Below are 22,124 nucleotides of genomic sequence, written 5' to 3'. Positions count from 1 at the left end.
CTTAATATCTTGCAAAACGTTAAAAGCTAAATCCTCACCTCAACCAGAACTGTACACATCCTTTAAGCTTGAATGGGTACTTCACGTGAGTAATTTATATCAAAACTTTGTACTGTATACAAACTGACAGCTGACATACAATGTACATGTAAGTACAATTTGAATTGGTGTACTCTGGTTTGATTCCACCCAATTCTTTGGCACAAATACAGTACACATCTGTATATCAAATGAAGAACCTACACATTTGCAGTGATCAGTATCCATTCCAGTGTTGCGGTACTGTATAAGGTACAGGTATGCTATAAATCTTATGATTCAATTGCATTATACTGTATAAACTCAGCTTCATAAAACATGCTAGAAAATGAGCACAAGCTGGTTCTACATGTAGCTCTATACAGCTAATGTCCCTATGTCAGAAATGCATCACAAATTGTTCATTATCATTGCCTTACAGTTGAGTTGTATGTGCTCTTCATGTTTTATACGCAGGAACTTGTACAGTTGTAGCTTCACATGCTGTATGATACATCCTTGGATAGACATGAATTATGTACATACACCCACACACATACACACACACATACATGTACCAGTTCTTCAAACAGTAATCACAAGAACCCTTGTATTTTCTTCTTTACATACACAAACAATATATTAAAAAGGCTGGATATAACTTTGTACACGTAGGATACAGTCCATTCAGCATGGTCTCTAACTACAATGCCAGAGGCCTTTGCTACATGGATATTTAAAGGGACTGTACAGTACTGGTTGAGGCGGGATTTATGTTATTCCTAAGTGAGATAATGAGAAACCTCTTATGAAATATATATGAAAGAGCATGTAATTCTAAGAAGGATTCAACGTTTATTTGATGAAAATTGGTCTTCAAATGGCTGAGATATCCAAAAAAGTGATAATAATAAAAGGCGACAGGCCACGCCTTTTATTAGGATATCTCTGTTTCACATTGTTTTGGGATATCTCAGCCATTTCAAAAACGATTTTCATCAAATAAACTTTTGATACCCCTTAGAATTGCATGCTCTTTGACATCTCATAGAGTGGTTTCTTAATATCTTGCAAAACGTTAAAAGCTAAATCCTCACCTCAACCAGAACTGTACACACCCTTTAATCTCTCAGGATTCTACCACCTTGAAAATCAACCTTTTACTACAACAAATGGCCACTAGGGGCTGGTGTGGGAAGGGGGATTCTTTTCAGCTATGCTGGCCTTTCAATCCCGCAATTTGTGTACTGAACAGTCAATTATTCAGAAGCAGCTGAAAAAAAAAAAAATCTATCAGACATGGTCAATGAGCTTGAAATTGTGACACATCACCATCTGCATAATTTGTGCACTCATGACACTGCATTGCTTGTATGATGAAAGACTGCATGCAAGTTTAATCACTATCATGAGTAGATTCACCTTCTGAAGGGCAATTATCTTGAAGACATGCATACCAACTAGAGACTGCATGCTTGGTGTATGCCAGTATGCATGTTATCGTAGTCTCAAATTATGTACAAGCATGCAAATAATATTTGAATGGACAGCATGACCCTATGACAGACAACAGGATGCATCTTTATTGCAAAGAGGCAAAAATTCACACCACAGCAAGGAAAAAAGGATGACTGGACTAGACAGATGGCTACAAAACATGCCAGCAGAATATCAACACAATACAAAACAGAGAAAGTGATATGTACAGACTCTAGAGAGTGGCAACACTAATGCCAGCTGATTGGCTCTGAACTTGGAAAAGCAGCTTACAGAGCCAAATTGATTTGACATAAATACAAAATGAATGGCACTTTACAGCCATACAATAGCTTCTCCAGTGTAGTTACACAGTATGGGATGAATGATAGTGGGTTCCATTGCAAGCACAGACTTCATTCTAAAGAGCACTGCAAACACAATTAATCTTGAAAATCAGCTGTAATTCACTGGCTAAATGTACATTAATGGATGATGGATTATTAAGCACTGCACACAGGAAATTGTTTTATAGGCAGCGAGACCTCATTTGAGAGCTGTAGTGTAATCATTGCAGTCAAATGAAAATCATGATCTTATCATTTTTTTCTGTGTGTGTGTGTGTGTGTGTGTGTGTGTGTGTGAATGAGCATTTTTTTTTTACCATATCCCTTCTCTTTTGCAAAATGCTGACTCCTTGTAAACATGCCTTTATTTGCTCTCCCTTTATAACCTTATTAATATTCTTTTCTGATCACACCACCTACAATAACACTATGTTAAATAGTTAGTATCATCCTGCATCCTAGAAAGAAAGATACACGTGTACTTTCACGGCACAAATTTACACGAATTGGAGCCTATGGCCTTTTTCACGGCATGGAGTTTTTGCGAATTGCCCCTGGCATTCAATGCATATAGTGTAGACAAGAACTTTCATCATGTGCATTTCAATTTGGCGATTCTTGGCTCTCGTGAAATTCATGAAATTAAAATGCATGCAAATATTTCTGGCTTTACAGTAGTTTTGATACTGCCATATATTGACTCTATTGATACAAATCGTAAGTCACAATATTGATAAGCAGCAAGACAACTTTTACCAACTAAATTCAGCAGAAGACAGGCAGTTTGCTATAATAATATGTACAGTTGTAAATATGTTGGCAAAGCCAAGCTTTTACATTCACGAACAGGAGGGGCAAGATAGAAATTTGTGACTGAAATTCACAAAAATTAGGTCACAAAGCTGTAAAGTTTTTCTCTGACATGATAGGAATGTCTATATCGAATAGGAAAAGCTGTGCAGAATGAGAGACAAACATGGGCTATACCCAGGGACATTATTCTTACAACACTCCTGAAATGCAGGGAACTACAGTAGTTTTTTTTAAATTGCAAAGATGTACTACAGCTGTAATATTGAGTGAAGGGGTAACAAACTACATGCAAAATGCCTACAAGGCCCTCTAAAAGCACATCTAATGAAGCAATTAACACAGTACTTATACGACTTACTACATGTACGAGTGACGTAAGGCCAAAAAAAAAAAAAAAAAGTTGTATTGGCGTAACATGAGATTTTCAAATAGGGTCGGTCGGGCGGATTTTTATTTATTTTTTTCTACCTGCATTTTACGTGTAAAACTCGTGCTCAGTAAACAGTTACAACTGCTGCACCGTATGTGCTGTGTTCATCTATTCTACAAATCATTTATGAGGCCGATATTACTTGAATTATACCCCTTCACAGAATTTAAAGATGAACTATTGAAATCCCTATCCTGAGTGTTTTCACTTCATATTTTACTATTTTGACTTAGATAAGATAGATGCAAACTGACCCATATGTACGATCTTTCATTGCACATGGCGATCTCTATTATAGTCCCACATATACAGATTTGTGTAAGTTCGCCACACAAGAAACCTATGGCAAAACTGTGCACGATACATTGCAGTCTGAATGCTAAGTATACACTGTATAAATCTTGATAGAGTACGCGTCCGTGTTGGAAACAGATGACGTACTGATCAAGCGAGGCTATGCGAGGCGCTAGCGAGATCTCTCCGGAGCTCCCTCGTACATCCGATATTCCCAGAGCCGTTTCCACTTCCGGGTTTTTTGCGATCGCGATCGCAGTCAACAAGATACTTGATATCGATAGCAAAAAAAATAATTAAAAAAACATAGGGTCGGCGGAATTTCTAGGGTCGGGCGGGTTACGCCAATACAACAATTTTTTTTTTTTTGCCTAAAGTTCATACAAACATCTACACTGTATCAAAGTTACAATGAAAAGTTTGCACACCCCTTTACATGCTTTTTTGAAAGTCTGAAATATCAATAAAATTTTGAGAATGGAATACATTTAACATGTACCATGCTCTTTTTAATGAGGTACACTGTTAACCAAAACAGTTGAATGTCATCTTTGCTTTGTGTTTTTAAAAAAGAATAAACGGCTCAGTGGATGCAACCAACACTTCTACATACAGTTGAGAAACAATGCTTTCTGTGACAAACATATGGTGTGTTTTTTTTTTCTTTTTGAAATCTTTGATTATCAACAGCAGTAGCAACTATCGTCTTTGTGTTCAAAGTGTGAATTCAAGGTTGTACATAATTCTCATCTGCCAGACATTTTACAAGAATGCAGCCTATCTCTCTTTCTCACACATAATGGGCAAAGCTGTATAGTATACTGTGCAGGTTTCAATGTGACTGCATAGACTGCCGGATATCTGCCAAACATGCGTTGGGACTGTGCTTCAAGGTACATGATGCAACAAATACTGATATGTTATTTGTAATGTTCATCACACTTCCATCATAGAAGATTTCTCTTCACTACATTCCATGCATAGGACCCCTACTGCTTACCTTTGCCATATACTTGGATGCCTGTGTGATACACGCCTAATCCTAATGTTGTTGTATACTCATTTGTCCAATACTGCAACAGAAAGGGGAAAAAAAAAGAAGAATTGTTAAGAAGTCCGGGTAATATTTGAAATATGTTTAATATTCAGAAACTTCCAGTGACAAGCAAGTGAAAATGAACATACACTAGTAACACAATCCTACGTTCAACAAAGCAAAGAGAAAACATTTCCCCTATCAGAAAAAACAAAATATGTCACAAACCTTTGGTGATGGGGGAAAAAAAGAACAATGACAATAACAAAAGATCCCTGTCAAGGCATTACAGAGAGCTGAGTGCATATTATGTGAAACAAGATACCTTTGTACATTGTACACTGTTTAAATCTCACATACATTACAATTCAATTCCCCTGCTGGCACTCTGGAAACTGGATACATTGTCGGTTCATTTGATTAACTTTCTGTGAGGACATGCATGAAGTAAGCAAATCCTTGTGTACAGGATAATGGCTGTAGTTCATCAAATCAGTGACAGAGCAATCACTTCTTGACGTAGTCTCACTATTTCCAAGCATTGCGAGTAGATGGAACAGTGATATGTATCAACTGAACCCTCGTCACAGGAAAATTTCTCCAAGCAAATTATCAGTTTACTGCATGCAGTGGCCTGGCAGCACAGGCATCGCAACAGTAATAATATGGCAATTATTTTTTTTCCCTTCTTTTTCTTTGACGCTGTATACTGGATTCTGTAAACATTGTCATGTTAAATTTATGCTGCCATTGTCACGTTAATTCATGCTGTCAGCAGTAAGGTCATAAACTTTCTGTTGACTGTCTAGCTTTTGATTGATGTACACGTATCCACTAAATAAGCACAGCCTCTAGAGATCATGGCCATGTCCATATGGCAGAGCTATTGAAAGACATGCATACAAGACTTCACAGGAAATAATCAACATGGGCTAATATTAAAGGGATCGTATAGTTTTTGTTGAGACCTCACTTCAAGTTTCTAGCATTTTTTAGTGAGATAACGAGAAACCTTTCGTGAAATATGAAAGAACATGTAATTCCAAGAGGAATTCAACGTTTTATACGATGAAAATTGGTTTTGAAATGGCTGAGATATCCAAAACAGAGCAATCCTAATAAAGGTGGGACCCACCTTTTATTATGATCGCTTTGTTTTACTTTGTTTTGGATGTCTCAGCCATTCCGAAACCGATTTTCATCAAATGAACTTTGAATTCCTCTTAGAATAGTATGCTCTGTACTATTTCATAAATGGTTTCTTGATATTTCACAAAAAGTTAGGAGCCCAATTCTCATCTCCACCAATACTGATATGCCATCCCTTTACAGCAGTCTGAACCATCATAAGGAAAGCTGACCAAATCAGACAGCATGGATATAACACAGTTTATTTCTGCTGTCACATTCTATAAAAAGCTACTTGTTTAAAGAAATTGTTAGAAAGTTGCTCATAAGATACACCATGATACTCATTTCTGTGGGAGAATAAGATCGAACTGTGCTTTTATGAATCTTTGAACTTCAATGGTCAATTGTTCCTGCTATGGGTCACTAACAAATGGACATGAGTAACGTCTGATTGTTTGACATATCAAATACCCCACTGCATCACTTCATCATGTGTTCCTAGGCCAACCACAATCTGCATCATCATTTCAAAAGTCATCAACATCAATGTACGTACCATGTCATATACATTTATCCTGACTTCCTCTCCTTTGTCCCTCCTATCCTCACTCTCGCTGTCACACGAAGACATTCTGTACAAGCCACAGAATTCCACGGCAGTCATATCCGTGGTTTAATCCACCTTCTGTATGACTTCCCACAGCTCTGCAGCAGATGTTGGGTCCCTGCGTTGGTCTTCTGCTTCCCAGTTCACTGGGCTTACAGAGAGCTGACCGCAACGCGTTTTAAGCACTACATGTGCCAATAACCTGACCTCTTTAATGTGTAGTCAATCACCACCTTGAATGTGTAGCTGCAAATGCCATTTGATACGCCTGAAATGAAATAAGACATAGAGATATTTCATAATCTAATCTGTATCATCACATAAACATGGGTTTCCCAATGGGTTAATCAACGATTAATTTGAACAAAATGACATATTGCTGACAATTACAAATATGCACACAATTCATGTATTTTCTGCTGAATTCTGGATTTACTTGAAATTATAGATATGACTGACAGCAGATTTATAACCAATACAGAAAACACTTAGGGCATCAAATTTATATGACTCAAAGATGTTGCTTGAAACATTAGTTTTCACTACATATAAAGGAGGGAAAAAAAGACCACAGATTACTAAAAATCATCTTTTGACTGAAGAAATTTATCTCCCATAAAACATGCAAAGTCAAGAATAAGTTGTTCTCCAAAAAATAATTGAAATCACAGGCAATCTATGTACAGGATGAATAAGAAATTTTACACACATTAATTACTAGAACATGTCTCCTAATAGGGACATGCATGTACGCCTGTAGTAACAACAATTAAACTATGAGGTGGCAATATTATGATGATATTGAAGTAGCCATACATGTAGTTGTGCATAATTTGGCCAAATTCTCTAAAAAAAAAAAAAAATCACTTACCTATATAGGGTTTTGTGTGTGTGTGTGGGGGGGGGGTGCGTGTGTGTGTGTCACTGTGTGTTTTTTCATTGATTACTCTCACTTGTAACTGTTTCCTGCTTATGTGACATCATCTACAGACAGCATGTAGCCTACAGAAGTACAAAATGCATGGTGTACTAGAAAAAAATTAGCTACATACACTTGTAACTGACATCATTGCAAGTACCAACAAGGTAATGCAACAGGAAGATAATAAGATCACAGCCTAAGTAGTGTATGAAGGGGAATGATTTCGAAAGAGAACTGAACTTGTCTATCAAACAGATAAAAAAATCACAAATAAAAACATGGGAAGGTGGGGGAAATGATCACAAAGACTCTGATTAGCTCTGGCATGGCACAGAAATTAGACTTTAGTGTGGATGCATAACACTGTCATAACCTATTTTGTGCACATTCTTGATGGTAAGACAATGTGCTGAACCCTACCATGAAGACAATGCATACACTGATGAAAAAGTTTTGGGTGTGCCTGCCAAACAGTAAGAGGGTACCCCTGATACACATTTGCATATTTTGCACAAATCAACTCTAAATATGAGCCATACAGTGATACAGAAACATTGCAAACTGAAACAATTTGTGTAAGCAGCTGCATTTTTTTCTTTCTGCTGTGAAATGCATTTATGTGTACCACACCACCTATTCTTGCTGAAACAGGTACGGGCTTGAAAATATTACTCAGTAATGTGTTTGTCACACAATAATTCTTGAAGAGGAAGGACATTCATGTAAAAGTATCATGTATGTACTTGTACACATCCTGTTCTGTGGGAAATTGAATCTACAGACAACAAAATGGGAGACAGGATGTATACTATATCTCATTTTCTAATTAGGATAACATCAGTCTACAAGAAAACAATGTCTTTTGGCACAGACACACACAACTCAACATAGAGACTTGAACTAAAGCAAAATAAAAGCATGACAGTCTGTGGGTTTACAACCTTTCCCATATCTGTTACATTGTATGATTCTGGGATGTCTCTTAGAATATCCTGGCAATCTGTCATGACTTGGCAATGCAAAGCAAGAATACAAAGCTAAAATCCATCTCAACTGGCAGACTTACATTGTATATCAAAACCCTACTTGTACTATACAGCTGTATGCATTCCTGTGCTCTTCAGAGGAAGTTGCTATACAAATACTATGTATGTACGAACATGGTAAATTGCAAAATTTTAAAGATATTTGTGGGATAGCAAATACAAAGTCTCTGCTGTAACAGACAGGCAAGCTTTAAAATGCCACATTGTGTAACACTTAGATTGTACACTTATCAAAATGCTCTCTTCATGTGATGAGTCAGGGACGTATATGTTTCTGTTACCCCACCAGCAGCAAACTTTTACTAAAAGAGTGAATGTAACAGTCACGGGACACTCTATACAGGTGTTCCAAGGTGTTACTGCAAACCTCTCTTCCACACTCTGTAGAGTTGCATACTGTTACACACTAATAAAAATTTTTATTGAATGCCCAAAATAGGTTTGTTTTTTTTACTTCATTCACATCTTTCTTTCTAAGTACTGATCATGATACATGCCATAGTAGCACTAGTAACATGGGACACTAGATGTGGTTGTGGCAGACAAGACACAGCAGTACATTTTGTACATTGTACGTTGTGTCAGTGTGGGTAGCTTCATGGCTACTACCCCTGCAAGAGTTCCAAAACAAATCCTCCAACCAAAGAATATAAAAGGTAACTAAATATGTGCCAAAATATTCTGAATGAAATAATTACCCACGCCGATGAAAATCGGCAGGGGGTTATGTAAAGGGTTCCGTATGTTTGTTTGTTTGTTTGTTTGTTTGTTTGTTTGTTTGTTTTTGTTTTTTGTTTTTTTGTTTGTTTGTTTGTTTGTTTGTTTGTGTACAAGATAACAAGAGAACGGGTAAACGGATTTGCACGAAATGTTCAGGGAATGTTTGGATAATGACAGGAAAGAATCGATTAGATTTTGGTGATAATCGGTTGACCCTTGCAAATTCTGTGTGACCTTGAAGTTTTGACCCCATGGTATAGTGACCATTCCGAAAATTTCCCGTTTCTCACTTTGCGATTTTCCGCTACCATACGAACACATAAACTCCCCAACGATCCGACTTCGCTGCTCAAATGTTCGTAAGAATTCCGAAATTTACGTTTAGGCCTATTTGAGGGACTATGTCCTTCTAGATTTATGAAAGTTCGTTCTCCGTCATCACAAACTGGCCCGTATTTTGATGATTTTTCAAATTAACATTGATTGTTTTTTTCGTTGGAGGAGCATTTTGCTCGGTCGCAGTCACACTGCACGATATGCGTGCTCAATATCAATGCGTGTGCAAGGCCGCTGAAAATGCATCGCGCTCTACACTGTTGGTGCAAAATTGCACCGGGGACGTTGCGGCGCTCGTTGGTGCCCGAATACTGGTGCAGTAGACATTTGCATTCAACCCTTGCATTGAATAATTCCCGTAGACACTAATCATAGGGGTAATTGCCTAGGGGGTACGTAAATTTTGTTTTTCTTTTTTGCTTTTGTGGATACCATCAAAGATCGTACACTCATACGACCTTTGATATTTGATGATTTTTCAAATTAACATTGATTGTTTTTTTCGTTGGAGGAGCATTTTGCTCGGTCGCAGTCACACTGCACGATATGCGTGCTCAATGTCAATGCGTGTGCAAGGCCGCTGAAAATGCATCGCGCTCTACACTGTTGGTGCAAAATTGCACCGGGGACGTTGCGGCGCTCGTTGGTGGCCGAATACTGGTGCAGTAGACATTTGCATTCAACCCTTGCATTGAATAATTCCCGTAGACACTAATCATAGGGGTAATTGCGTAGGGGGTACGTAAATTTTGTTTTTCTTTTTTGCTTTTGTGGATACCATCAAAGATCGTACACCCATACGACCTTTGATATCATCACACTCTCGGCTTGCTATAATCAAAAATATCCCGCAAGAAAACGGCGTATTTCTCGATTTTTAGCGCTTTTTCCGCGACCCGTCGCGTAGACAATACTCTTAAAACTGGACTTGATTCGCGCGCGCTTGGAAAAGTTCCGATTCTGCACTTTTGACGGTGGAATTTGGGATTTTCGATGGATTTTTGGAGGAGACTTAAGGACTTTCCTGTACGTGAATGAGTGTTTAAATACCGTATGTGTAATGATGTGATTTGCGTGTGATGTGACTGTAGAACCAAAGATCGTACACTTCAGTGTAGAACTCACTGGCTGGTGATAAAGCACACTGGCAATTAAGTGGCCGAATTCTGGTAGATGACCGAATGCACATTATGTTTACCCCGACTTTGTACTTAGGCGTGGGTCTGCCGCCTTTGACGGCCCCTCTCTAGTTTTTAATGTGGACAGATTTTCCTAAACATGTAAGTGTATGTGACGGTTGGTGTTGGAACTAAGCTTCAGGTAGAGATTGGATTTAATATACCGAAATTGGATTTTAATTGGATTGGATTTAATAGACCGAATCAAATACCATTTGATTTGAAAATGAAACCGTCTTTGAATAGTTTTAAAAGGAATTATAAATTTTTACTCCTGAATTCATATTCTCATTCAGAATGATTATCCTAATTGCACTTATGTCTTTTGATTTGTTCTTCCGTCCTGTCCTTTTCTTTTCCTCCTTAGTTTCTTTTCTATACTCCCGATATATTTTACACAATATTTATGTTTTCTAGGGGTCAGCGATTTACAAGGCTTATTGCTCTTCTCTGTTGACCCCCCATTCACATGAATTTACGCATCGGCTCTTGTTCTTGTTGTTGTTTTGTGTATGTGTGTGTGTGTTTCTTTTGATATTCATATATTTGTATCTATGTGTTTTCATTGTATGACTTGTTTGATGATTTTATCTCGAATGGAAATAAATTTGAACTTGAACTTGAACTTGAATATATTTAGTCAGAGAGACTGTGTTGGCTAAGGACAATTTGAGTGAAGGGTACCAGAAGAAACTCTTTCATCATGCATGGTAAACTTTGCACCAAGACATTTATAATACAAACAGTTCGAAAATAATCTGCATTTGTGTATTTGTATACAAACTGCAGAGAATCTACACATCTTGTAGAAAAAAAAAAGAGTACTGGTCTAGTACTAGATTCTTTACATTCATTGCTGTTATCCATTGCTATTACAGTTGGAACTATTAACGTTGTCACACAGCATTCTGCATTCACATCAGCATAACACAATCAATGTGATACATGGCATAGACTGTATCAGATCATTGTTTTGACAGCAAAAATGTGGTTCCGGACACATTCAACCAGCTTTTGAGCTACTAAAAAGTGAAATAGAGTTCAATTGAGGTATTGCCAATACGTAGGTGCCGTGCGCAGAGCAGCGTTTTAGATACATTATGGGATAGCTCATGGGACAAACTTGCCCCGGTTTTGGCAGCACATGCACTTACATCACGCTCTGTCTTCATAAAGAGGTATTTTTTTGTTGAAGATTTCTTCGCTTTCCATCATGTGACCAGCACATTGAAGCCTTGCAGTAGTGAACCATGACTCTACCGACCGCAAATCAGTAAAGCTTAGACACTTTCAACTCTTTTAAGCTGAATTATAGCCAAGAAAAAAAGGGCTAACAACGGAAAAGCAGACAAAGAACTCCACTGAATCGTATGGGAACTGCGACTCACGTGAGACAACCGGAAGCGGAACAAGGGACCGAGGAATCCCACAGTGCACCTGTGACAGAGCTCTTCAGTGTGCGCAGGAGGGTTTTTACGTCATTGGCGATAGCGAGAATTATCTGCACTTATCAATGGCTTTGTTTCTACATGAATCCAATGGTGGGGAGGCCACAAATGATCAGATTGTACCTCATTCTAGCCCCTCAGGAAATAAAAAAGTATAAAAACAAATCCCACAGAATACCTCCCACAATCAAGCCATGGCCACATCTTTAGTTTGCCCTGCAGTAAGTCCTGCTCTATAGTCACCGCATGATAGTGGTACTCTAGCAGCTAGGGGCGGATCGAGCAATTCTGTAAAGGCTATAGGGGAGGCGTCTTTGCAAAATTATAGGGGGCGCACACACTCCCCATTTTTTAAATTTTTATTTCTTTTAACCGAAAATAAAGAGGGGGCGTGAGCATGGTGCCCCCCAGGGTGAAGTCTACCATGTTTGAGACATCTCCAAACAAGGTGATAACATACTGTATACGCCATATATTTTGCGAGTCTAAATTTTTGTGAATCGGGAATTCCAAACAATTTCGCGAGTACTTAAATTCGCGATCGTGGAGTCCTGTACCGAACACAGAAAATGTTAACGTGTACGTTTACATCCACATTGGGATCAGAGTCAATATTTCCGGGTGTCTTTAATTTTGCAAATAGCACAGGTCTGACTCGCGAAATTTGCGAAAATAAAAACCTCGCGAAATATTTGGCATATACAGTATGCACCCAAAGAAGTGGACACATCGCTGCGACAGATCTCCGAGATGTCTTCTTAATTGCAGAGGAGTCCCAACGACTGTTGACATTTCTGGCAGGTCACCAATTGGCCTCCGCAAGGTTGCAGAGACATCTTGGAGACCTCATGGACAAGTACTCTCCATGACTTGGTCACAACTAATGAGGTGTCTGAGACATCTCCGAGAGTGGGAGACTGGAAAAAGTCTCAACTTTTCGACAGTAGATCTAGTATGGACTAGTTACACAGAACACGACGAGAGGACATTATCTGGTACATCATTTAATGATTTTATATTCATAACATTTGGCTCTTTGTTTACATGGTCTTGTGGCTGTACAAAAGTGTCGCAATGCCATTGCTCATTGAAGTGTATTATGTTATTGTGAAATGTTACGTCTTTAGACAGAAAAACCTGTCTGTCCGGTGGAGTTTTTGTAATGTCTAAATTTACAATGAATTTTCTACTTTTTAATTTAACGGCTCTCATCTGTAGTGTAGGACTTGGACAGTCAGTACTGACAGTACGTCAGTAGGACCAACTAGGAGAGTATTCCGTGAAGCCAGACGCAGACGTAGTCTCTGCTGAACATGTGATGTATCCCCGACAACAAGATACAGACCGATCTTTCGGCCAGTTGGGTAAAGTTGCAGCAACCAGCATGACCAAATGCACCCCCTCCCCCTTCCCCGTCCCCCGATCCCCGACTGGTACGTGGTAGTGCAGTGCCCCCCCCCCCCCCCCCCCAGTCAGTGGTACTAGTACAGATACTGCGACCAAGGAGGTTTTATACATGGAGTTCCAACTGGCTGTAATTATTCAAACAGTTGTCAGATTTCTATTGATGTACAAAAGAATTCCACAGGTGCACTTATGCCTTTGATGACCGATGTTCCAAGCCGCCGTCTTGCTGAGCAATCTGAAGATTCGTTTTGAACGATATCATAATGTTGACCATATTTTGCTTATTTATCTATTAAATGAATTGAAATTTCACTTAATGATAAAGCATGTAAAACAAAACTCAAAAGTCAATTCCGTTCAGAATTTTGCGCACAAGTGTAAATCAGAGCTGTATTATGTGAAAATGTTTAAAACTGTAACATCCTGGAAAGCTGGTTTTATCACTTTTCCACTTAATTTCCCCAAATGAAACTAACATGTAATAATCTTCCAGTATAATTCTGTATTGATTGAATGATAGATATATCACTAATTAGTGCCCGCGTATGCCCAGTCGAGTAATTCATCTTCATTTCAGCATTTTTTCCTCAATTTCTGTTCGCGCATCCTCGTGTCTGTACCACCTACCTTTTATAAGAAGGGATAGCGAAAAGTAATTACCATTACACAGACATATCATATCTTCCTTTGAAAGTGGCTGGTGATTATGCAATGAGACACGAGTCAATTCCTTGTCTTCGTATCGGCGCGGCAGATCCTGTTTAGCACATGCTTCAAATATTTTTGAGCGGCGGCTTCCAACATAGATCAAAGGGAATAATTCAATTCAATTCAATTCAATTCAATTCTTTTATTTCCATACTTCTCATTTATGAACATTATAACAGACATCAAACTCTGTTTTTACTCCATCTCTTCAACCTCCTTGCTGCGGCTACGAGTACGGTAGTGTAAATTCATTAAAATACTGAGCTACGGTTGTGTAGGTAAGCCAGCAGCTGCGCCGGTGTACAGCAGCATCAGTAATTCACAGTGTTGACTGTTGTGTTGGTAATGAACTGCGGCTACGTTTGGTCTATTCACATTTCTTTGATCTTGTAATGCCATGACGGAAAGTAACTGAAAGACAGGGACTCACCCAAAACCTCGAACTGCTCTGTTCCTTTAAAAGCGCAGTCGCAGTTGTCAAAAAGTATGTTGTTGTCATTAATCTGCCAGTTGTTTTCTGGTTCGCTTCACAATGGTTTCTCCGAATCCGATGCGATGTGTACAACTTCACATACCAGTAATGCATAATACGTATGATGTGAGATTGTACGGAGTATACTGGTGGAAGCCGAGATGTCCCTGACCATTACACTGCGTACGAACGCGGCGCTCTATCATCTTTGGTACGGACGACACTTGATCTGCGCGCCCGTTAGTTTCTCTCAGCATACAGCGCGCTATAGCATCCCGCGATACTAATAACTGTACTTTGTCATGGCAAAGTGTAGCCAAAACTCTCTAAGAGCGTCATGATTCCATTAATTTTGATGCCTGCCTGTTCATGGAATTGAATTGAATTGAATTGAATGTTTTATTGTCCAAAAATACGAATGAGGAAAAGTGCCTTCCACCAGCGTTTGAATAGGCCTACATTCAAGAGATATAGGCTTACACAAATAACAATATTGTTCAAAGAACAACATAACTACAGAGAACATAATATTCTGACAATAAACAAAAATCTGTTATATCGTTGTGGCAGAAAATAAAAATAATGATCAAAGTATTCATAATGCATCTTCAAGGTGCATCTTATGTATCTTACTTAATTGGGTAGTTTAAATAAATTCCATAATCATGACAATATTACCATTAAAGATTCAGTAAATCATGTACGAGTACTACAGGCTTATCAACATCTTCTTCATCTTTCATTTCTTCTTATGCCTTCTTTCACATCCAAATTAACATAATAACAACTTCAAAACAATTTGAATTGGTGCTGATGCGAATTTAAATGCGTTCACGTGCGTATTCAATATGAATGCGTTTTTTCATAAACGTTTATAATAAGAGAAAATCATGAAATCACATAATGCTGATGAAATCAAATTGAATGAACTTTAGCTTTTTGAATGTTGAACTCTATATACTGATCATTCAAATTCGCTCAAACGTGAATAATCACATCGTTAAATCGAACGCAACTCTGACAAAATTGGACGGGAAACCTATCCATTTCATGAGAGAATTTCAATCCTGCACCCAAGTAAATGATTCTAACGCAGGAATTTTCGACACTTTTCCTCTCACATTGTAGACTATTACGACAGGGCCGTTGATTAAATTACAGGATGGCATGGGGCCAGGGTTCAATACAATAACTTTATTGAAAATAGGACTTTTCTGTGGGGTCTGCATGGAAGGGGCATGGTTGTGCGCATGAATGTAGGCATGACAAATTGCACGTAATTATACACTCTTCAAGTTGTTTTGATAGACAAAATGCATGTGTATCTTTATTTGCCGAAGCAGAGCCAGAGCAACCCTGCAATACACAAATAAAACATACATCCAGTGAATTATTAATCATCAAACAATATTAGACAACATTATAACTGTATGGAAGTATAAAAGTAAGCATATACAGAGCAAAATTAATAGCTCATTCAGACATGATGTTTGGGTTTTTTTTGCGGGGGGGGGGGGCAAGAATAATGTTCAATCTTGGAGGGTAAACGTGCAAGTAAGTGGTAGAGAGTATAGCCCTCCCTCACGAGGGAGCTTAACTACATTTTTAGAAATGAAATTCAACGATCTGGTGCACTACCACCGTATATAGCATATTTCTGTCGATTTTTCAAGGAAAAGTATGTGAGACCCAATACGATAGTTAACCATTTTGATTTAAAAGCAAAAAGGCTGCAACAAGGAACTTTTGCAGTGTCGTCGATTTTTTTAAAATTCAGTTTACAAGCTTGCAAGTTGATCAGGGAGGGGAAACTGAGAAGAGAGATGGGAAGAGAGAGAAACAAAGAAGAGCAATTTTGTGAGAGACTGATTACTCGGTGTTGAAAAAGTAGCCTAATTGGGCGGGTAAATCGCCAATGAGTTTACTATCTCACTTCTATTTAAATTTTGTCTTCTTCTTTCTAGGCCTATTTCTTTCTTCGTCTTCTTCTATGCTTTTCTTTTCTTCTTTCTGCTTCCTCTGCATCTTAGATCTCCTCTCCTCTTATGACACGCACAGATACGATAGAACCAAAACAAGTATACATTCGACTTTGTTTCTAGGAGTTATAGACGAAAACTTATCATATTTAGGGTGTCTCTTCCTCAATGAGGAAAACAATTGGAATCATATTTAGGATAAGACATCATGTGCCTAGACAATACAATCATAATAATTATAACACCTAACTCTCTAAAAAAGATCGAGTGAAAATTTTCACTCTAAAAAGAGTGAATACAAAAAAGAGTGAATTTCGAGTGAAATTGGAGTGAATTTTGAGTGAAAATGTTCATTTTCACTCATTTTGAAGTGACGTCAGGGATCACTCCAAAATCTTCGAGTGATCCCTGACGTCACTCCAAAATGAGTGAAAATGAGCATTTTCACTTAAAATTCACTCCAATTTCACTCAAAATTCACTCTTTTTTGTATTCACTCTTTTTAGAGTGAAAATTTTCACTCGATTTTTTTTTAGAGAGATATACGAGTGAGCGTGGGATATTAGTAGCTGATTATTCTGAATGTCATGTGACCCGCATTCATCATATCAGATGGCAAGGTAAGGGAGCTTGGCCCTTTTACACCGAGTATGGTATTATAACGGCAACGGTCCGGTTTTTTTTTTTTTTTCCATATGGATAGTGCGCCAAAAGGTGGCATGTCTGGTTCTCTTACAATATCACTTCCCCGCTAATAATTTTCTTACAAAATTAATCTTTTTTTTTTTTGCTACACAAAATTAATCTTCAACTGGTGATTCTGTTGCTCTTGATTTTGACATAAGAATACAATTCTGGGTGACTTTGTACCCAATTACTGATTCCTTTTGGCACAACATAGCAAAAAACACGACCGTTGCCGTTACCGTGCTCGGTGCAAACGCGCCCTTAGTTTTGCGACGCGGACGTTTGAGACGACGATTGCGTTGGACGTTCTCCTCTCTCCTCTGTACTGTGTCGTGTTGTAGCTTTAGCATGTTTAGATTACGCTAGGACGCAAGCTATAAAAAAAAATAAATAAATAAATGGCGCCCCCATGTTAATCGGCGTAAAGATAGCCAAGCAGGGGGTGTTTCATGAAAAATTTAAGTCGAACTTAAAAATTGAGATTGACTTAGAATTATGATATGCGCTTTTTTTCTCTCTTTTCAGTTTTATTTGATGTTTTTGGAATCCACTTTAGATTGTTATCAAAATTCACAGAAAATCCTTCGTCCTTTACTTTATTTTGTTGATTAGGCCCTAATTTATAATACCTGAATGAAAATGTCTTCCAAATTTTCATTCTTATAGTATATGAACATCAGAATATCATTGAAGTAATCATCATCTTCGGCACAGGACGATAGTATCAACAGGTTACTCAGTTGACGAGAGCCAGGCAACCTCATTCCTATCAGATATAAAATACCATACTCGAGAACTGAATCGCATCGCCATTTGTTCTTTCGAGAACAGTAAGGAGCTGGAATTCTCTGTCGTCGGAAATAGTTGTAGCGCCATCTGTGGGAGCATTCCGTAACCGACTATAAACGGTTGAACACAGTGGCTAGTCTTGTTCTTCATATTTTGTTATGTGCTTGTAAATATCTGTAAATTACATGTATCTATAATGTAAATGACACAGTCTGCAAGAACCTTCAGCTCATTGAAGGAGGCAAACTTAACGAGAAGAAGGAGAAGTTACTCGTACACACAGCCTACCATCTAAGTTCGACTTTAATACTTGTACTAGTACAGGGGGTGTTTCATAATTGTAACTTTTATGCAAAGGGCCCCTGGAGTAATTCTTCGTGAAACATCCCCTCCCCCCCAAAAAAAAAAAAAACAACAACAAACAAAAACAAAAACAAAAACAAAAACAAAAACAAAAACAAAAAAAAAACCACACACACACAAAACAAACCACGTAGTGAAAACTCAGACGACGCGAGCTAAAAATAAATTGATTTTGATCAGCAATTTTGCGCATGCTCAGAACAGGTTTTTCCCTAGCACTGATTTGGTGAGCAAGCTAGCTAGCTTGCTCAAGCGCGCTGAACGTACGTGTAGGACGTCCGGCGGCGCGGCCGGCGGGGCGCGGCCAAAGAGGTTGGGCGCGGCCTCAGCCTCAGCCCCACAGCTGCAGCCGACCGACCGGGCTCAACGTTAAAATTGCTGCAGTATGTAGAGGTAAAGCATGCAGTGCGAGGTTACGTTAACCTTTGTACTCGAGGTACGGTATAAAGCTAGCTAGCTAGCTAACCTAAACCTCTCCCTTCTAACGTTAGCTCTGTATGGATGGCGGCGCGGCGGATACGGTATGTTACGATCTTTGGTATGTCTCGACTCTAGAAACGTCTAACGTCAGGCAGTAGGCGCTAAGATATACGATATCGATTATTGAAAGTAAATTAGAAAGTGCCTTATTTGAAGTGTAAGAGTTGTAACTTGTACCACGTGTTATGCCTCAGTCTTACTTAGCTTGGTATAGGGTAGCCCGACCAGACGCTGTCAAAAGTACGCTGTGCGACAGCGACTGGGCTTATACAACTGTGAGTAGTTAAGCTTAGGGGCCAAATTTATGAATCAAATTCAATCGGTGCACAGCGGAGGCCACAAAAGTGTTAACTTTATTAACCATTACTCGGCATTAGTGTTAACTGTTAGGCCTCGAGATCTGTCATTTCCATGGCTTTAGGTTTGGTTGTCGGAAATCCCTTTAACGTTTAAATAGGCTAGTCACTAACTGTTAGTGTTTACAAAATGTATCTCATGGGGGTGTCTCATGTGTTACTCTAACACTTTAACTCACTAACCTAACCTAGGTCTGATTGTAGAATGACCGAATCTAATTTTTTGTTAACTTCGTTCATTAGGTCTACCGTATGTTGAATTAAAGGATCTAGAAGCTACATTATACAGTGCTCCATTCTGGGATCGTTAATGGAGTGTATCAACAAAGAAAGGAAAATGGCTGCACATTTGAAGAGGTTTTCCCTGCCAGGAAAAGACAGTCGCTGCATTCGGTTTGACGGTCGGGTGTTCAAGATAAAGACATTCATGACTCCACCAACCAGAGGGTGAGTTGAAATGTGTCTAGTCCCAACATTACAATTTAACAAATCTAAAATAATAGATCGTCTAGAGTACTAAACCGTACAGATGTTACCGGGTTCTAAGTAGTATGTACAGAATTTAGGTCGATCTAAGCCAAGTTAACGTCTAACAGTTAAGTCTTAACGTTTGGCCTAACGCTCTCCCTAACTCGTTTATAGATCTAACACTGACACTACTTAACAGGTGTTACGGTTTTACGCATGAAATACACTGTACTAAAAAGTCAGTCAGAACCTAAGTTTGTGATGATACTCTGCTACTCATTCAAACTTGTCATAAGTTTTCTATTTCTACTAGAACTAGATCTACTAGGTTACTACTACTAGGAGAGTAATGCAATTCAAATTTGATAGTTGAAGTACATTTAAAGGTAAAATATTCTTACGTGCACTTCACTGAAAAATGGGATCAGTAGATTCTATTAAACTGTTAAATGAATTTATCTCACTTGAATGCAATCTAATGAAAATTTCTCTCTGCGAATTTTTTCACTAGCAGTGAGAATAATGGGAAAGATATCAACGTCGGCAGGTGTATCAAAACACATTTTCTACATGTAATTGCATTTTTTTTTTTTTTTTTTGGTCAGCAGGAATATCGGTGATTATGTGAGTGAAGATGTTCTTCATAGAGAAATTGAGGTGAGTGTTAAAAAGATGTGTTTTAGAAGAATGAGAAAAATTTTAATTCTTAACCATTGTAACAAGCACATAATGACTTTTCATTCCAGCTATCATAATTGAATCAAAACAAGAGAAGGAATTGCATGGGATGTTAAAAGTTTATCTACAAATCATGCAAAGATGATAATTTGGAACAAGCTATTTTTTTTTTTCAGAAGAAGGGAAGGGATTGCTTTGGATGTTAAATGTTTATTCATAAATCAGGCAAAGATGATCATTTGAAGCAAGCAAAGAAACAAACAAAAATATAATATACCACTGATTACCAGTGTGTGATTATTTCAAAATTGCCCACTTATAGCCTTGTTTAAAATTCAAATTGAAAATGCTATCTGGTCTTAATAAATGAAGTGAAGAAGAATCTAATTATTCACTTCAAGAAGCAGTAAAAATGTAGTGCTATCAAGAGAAAATGAAAGGACAATTTTATTAGGCCCCAACATAAAAAGATGAGAAACTAGTTACGTGGTTTCTTTACGGGTCAGTTTTGAATGGATAATATTTGACTGAAATGGAAAAAGCCACAAAAAAGGGGTCTGACCATACAAGGTCCTTTGCGTAGTTTTTTTTTTTTTTCAGGGATATCTGAGGATTGCAGTTGGTTTTGCGACATATTGTTTTGCTTTCAATTGGTAACTGTCTCATAGACCGATTATATAAACGCCTTTTTTTTTTTCTATTAGCAGACTTATAATATACTGCTAATTATTCTGACACAAATGTAGAACATTACATACAGTGTATTCGATGTCACAGTTCAATACATTTTGTACCATGGAAATGCAATCGCTTAAGGATATAGCTACCCATTTCATCCTCACTTGATATGTCAAAACAAGAATCAAACATATTCAGCATATCGCAAACTCCTCTGCACCATGATAAGAAAGTAAAATCACTTTGTGAATTCCTACTGGAAGAAGGGTAGTTTATCATAGTTGATGAAATGTTTTGAAAGATTATTGACAGGCCAAATTTCTACAGAAATGTGATAATTCTTGCAGAGACAGTCTATTTACACAGGTAACTTGCTATCTACTTTAGATCTAGGTGTTTGCCGTGTGCAGCATATAAAATGCCAAAACTATCGGTAGTCAGTGATACAGAACAGATCACAATTCTTGTCTGCATTAGTAGTGCATTGTATACTGTCCATGTTTGAGGTGCCAAATAATGCCAAGTAAGCAATGGTAATTGTAATAATGCTTATCATAGAGTGAAGTACGATTGTTTTGGCTTAGGCCAAAAAAAAAAAAAAATATATATATATATATATATATATATGATAATTGTATTTGTTTGCATGTACCTGAACATACCATTTCAATGCAACTTGGAAAGAATAATACAAAGAGCACTGACTGACTTGTGTGCTGATGCTATTGTAAATATTGCAGCACACAGTAATAAGTTCTTGCTTGTGAATGTGCTTTATGAAAAGTGGAGTAGGTCATGTTACTAGTATCACATCATGAAAACTTTATATGTAGGTGAAAAGTGTTCTGACAGTTATCACTATAATGTTATTCATCTATTATTCTCACAGGATGTAATCAGAGCTGTGCTTTCAGTACCTCCAACTGTGGAACCAATGATTATGAAAACCGAGCACTTTGTAATCAAACCTGGTGAGGATCATGTATGAATGCTACTATTAGTTTTAGGGAGAGAGTTTATATTTTGCCCAATACATTCAGGACAATTCCGTGTGCCCATATTGACAATGATTTCCCCCCCCCCCTTGATCTCGTAATTCATGCAGAGTTATTCAAAAAGTATAGATTTGTAGTATTTTCTTTCTTTCGTTTCTTGATTGACTTTATTTTTTTTTTTTCATTTTGATGAAGTAGGGGAGACATACAAAAATCCAGCAGAGTCTCTCAAAATGTCTTAATATATTCATAATTAAAAGTC

The 22,124-nt window shown here is 37.9% G+C and overlaps 1 protein-coding gene across 1 annotated transcript in view; it reads right to left on the bottom strand.

The window, feature by feature from the left end:
- The window catches only part of LOC139721555 (deubiquitinase DESI2-like), a 33,706-nt gene extending 19,219 nt beyond the window's left edge, over positions 1 to 14,487 (bottom strand). Inside the window, exons 1-3 of the mRNA XM_071632870.1 lie at positions 14,348 to 14,487; positions 6,102 to 6,420; positions 4,379 to 4,451 (exon numbers count right to left, since the gene is read on the bottom strand). Of these exons, the coding sequence (XP_071488971.1) occupies positions 4,379 to 4,451; positions 6,102 to 6,209 (181 nt within the window). The 5' untranslated portion in view covers positions 6,210 to 6,420; positions 14,348 to 14,487. The remainder of the gene's footprint in view (positions 1 to 4,378; positions 4,452 to 6,101; positions 6,421 to 14,347) is intronic.
- Positions 14,488 to 22,124: the final 7,637 nt, after the last annotated feature.

This window comes from Diadema antillarum, unplaced genomic scaffold, assembly GCF_040938485.1.
Source record: "Diadema antillarum isolate AM-2024a unplaced genomic scaffold, OU_Dant_1.0 scf00000145, whole genome shotgun sequence".
In the NCBI taxonomy this organism is placed as follows: domain Eukaryota; kingdom Metazoa; phylum Echinodermata; class Echinoidea; order Diadematoida; family Diadematidae; genus Diadema; species Diadema antillarum.
This window is presented reverse-complemented; position numbering and strand designations above follow the sequence as displayed.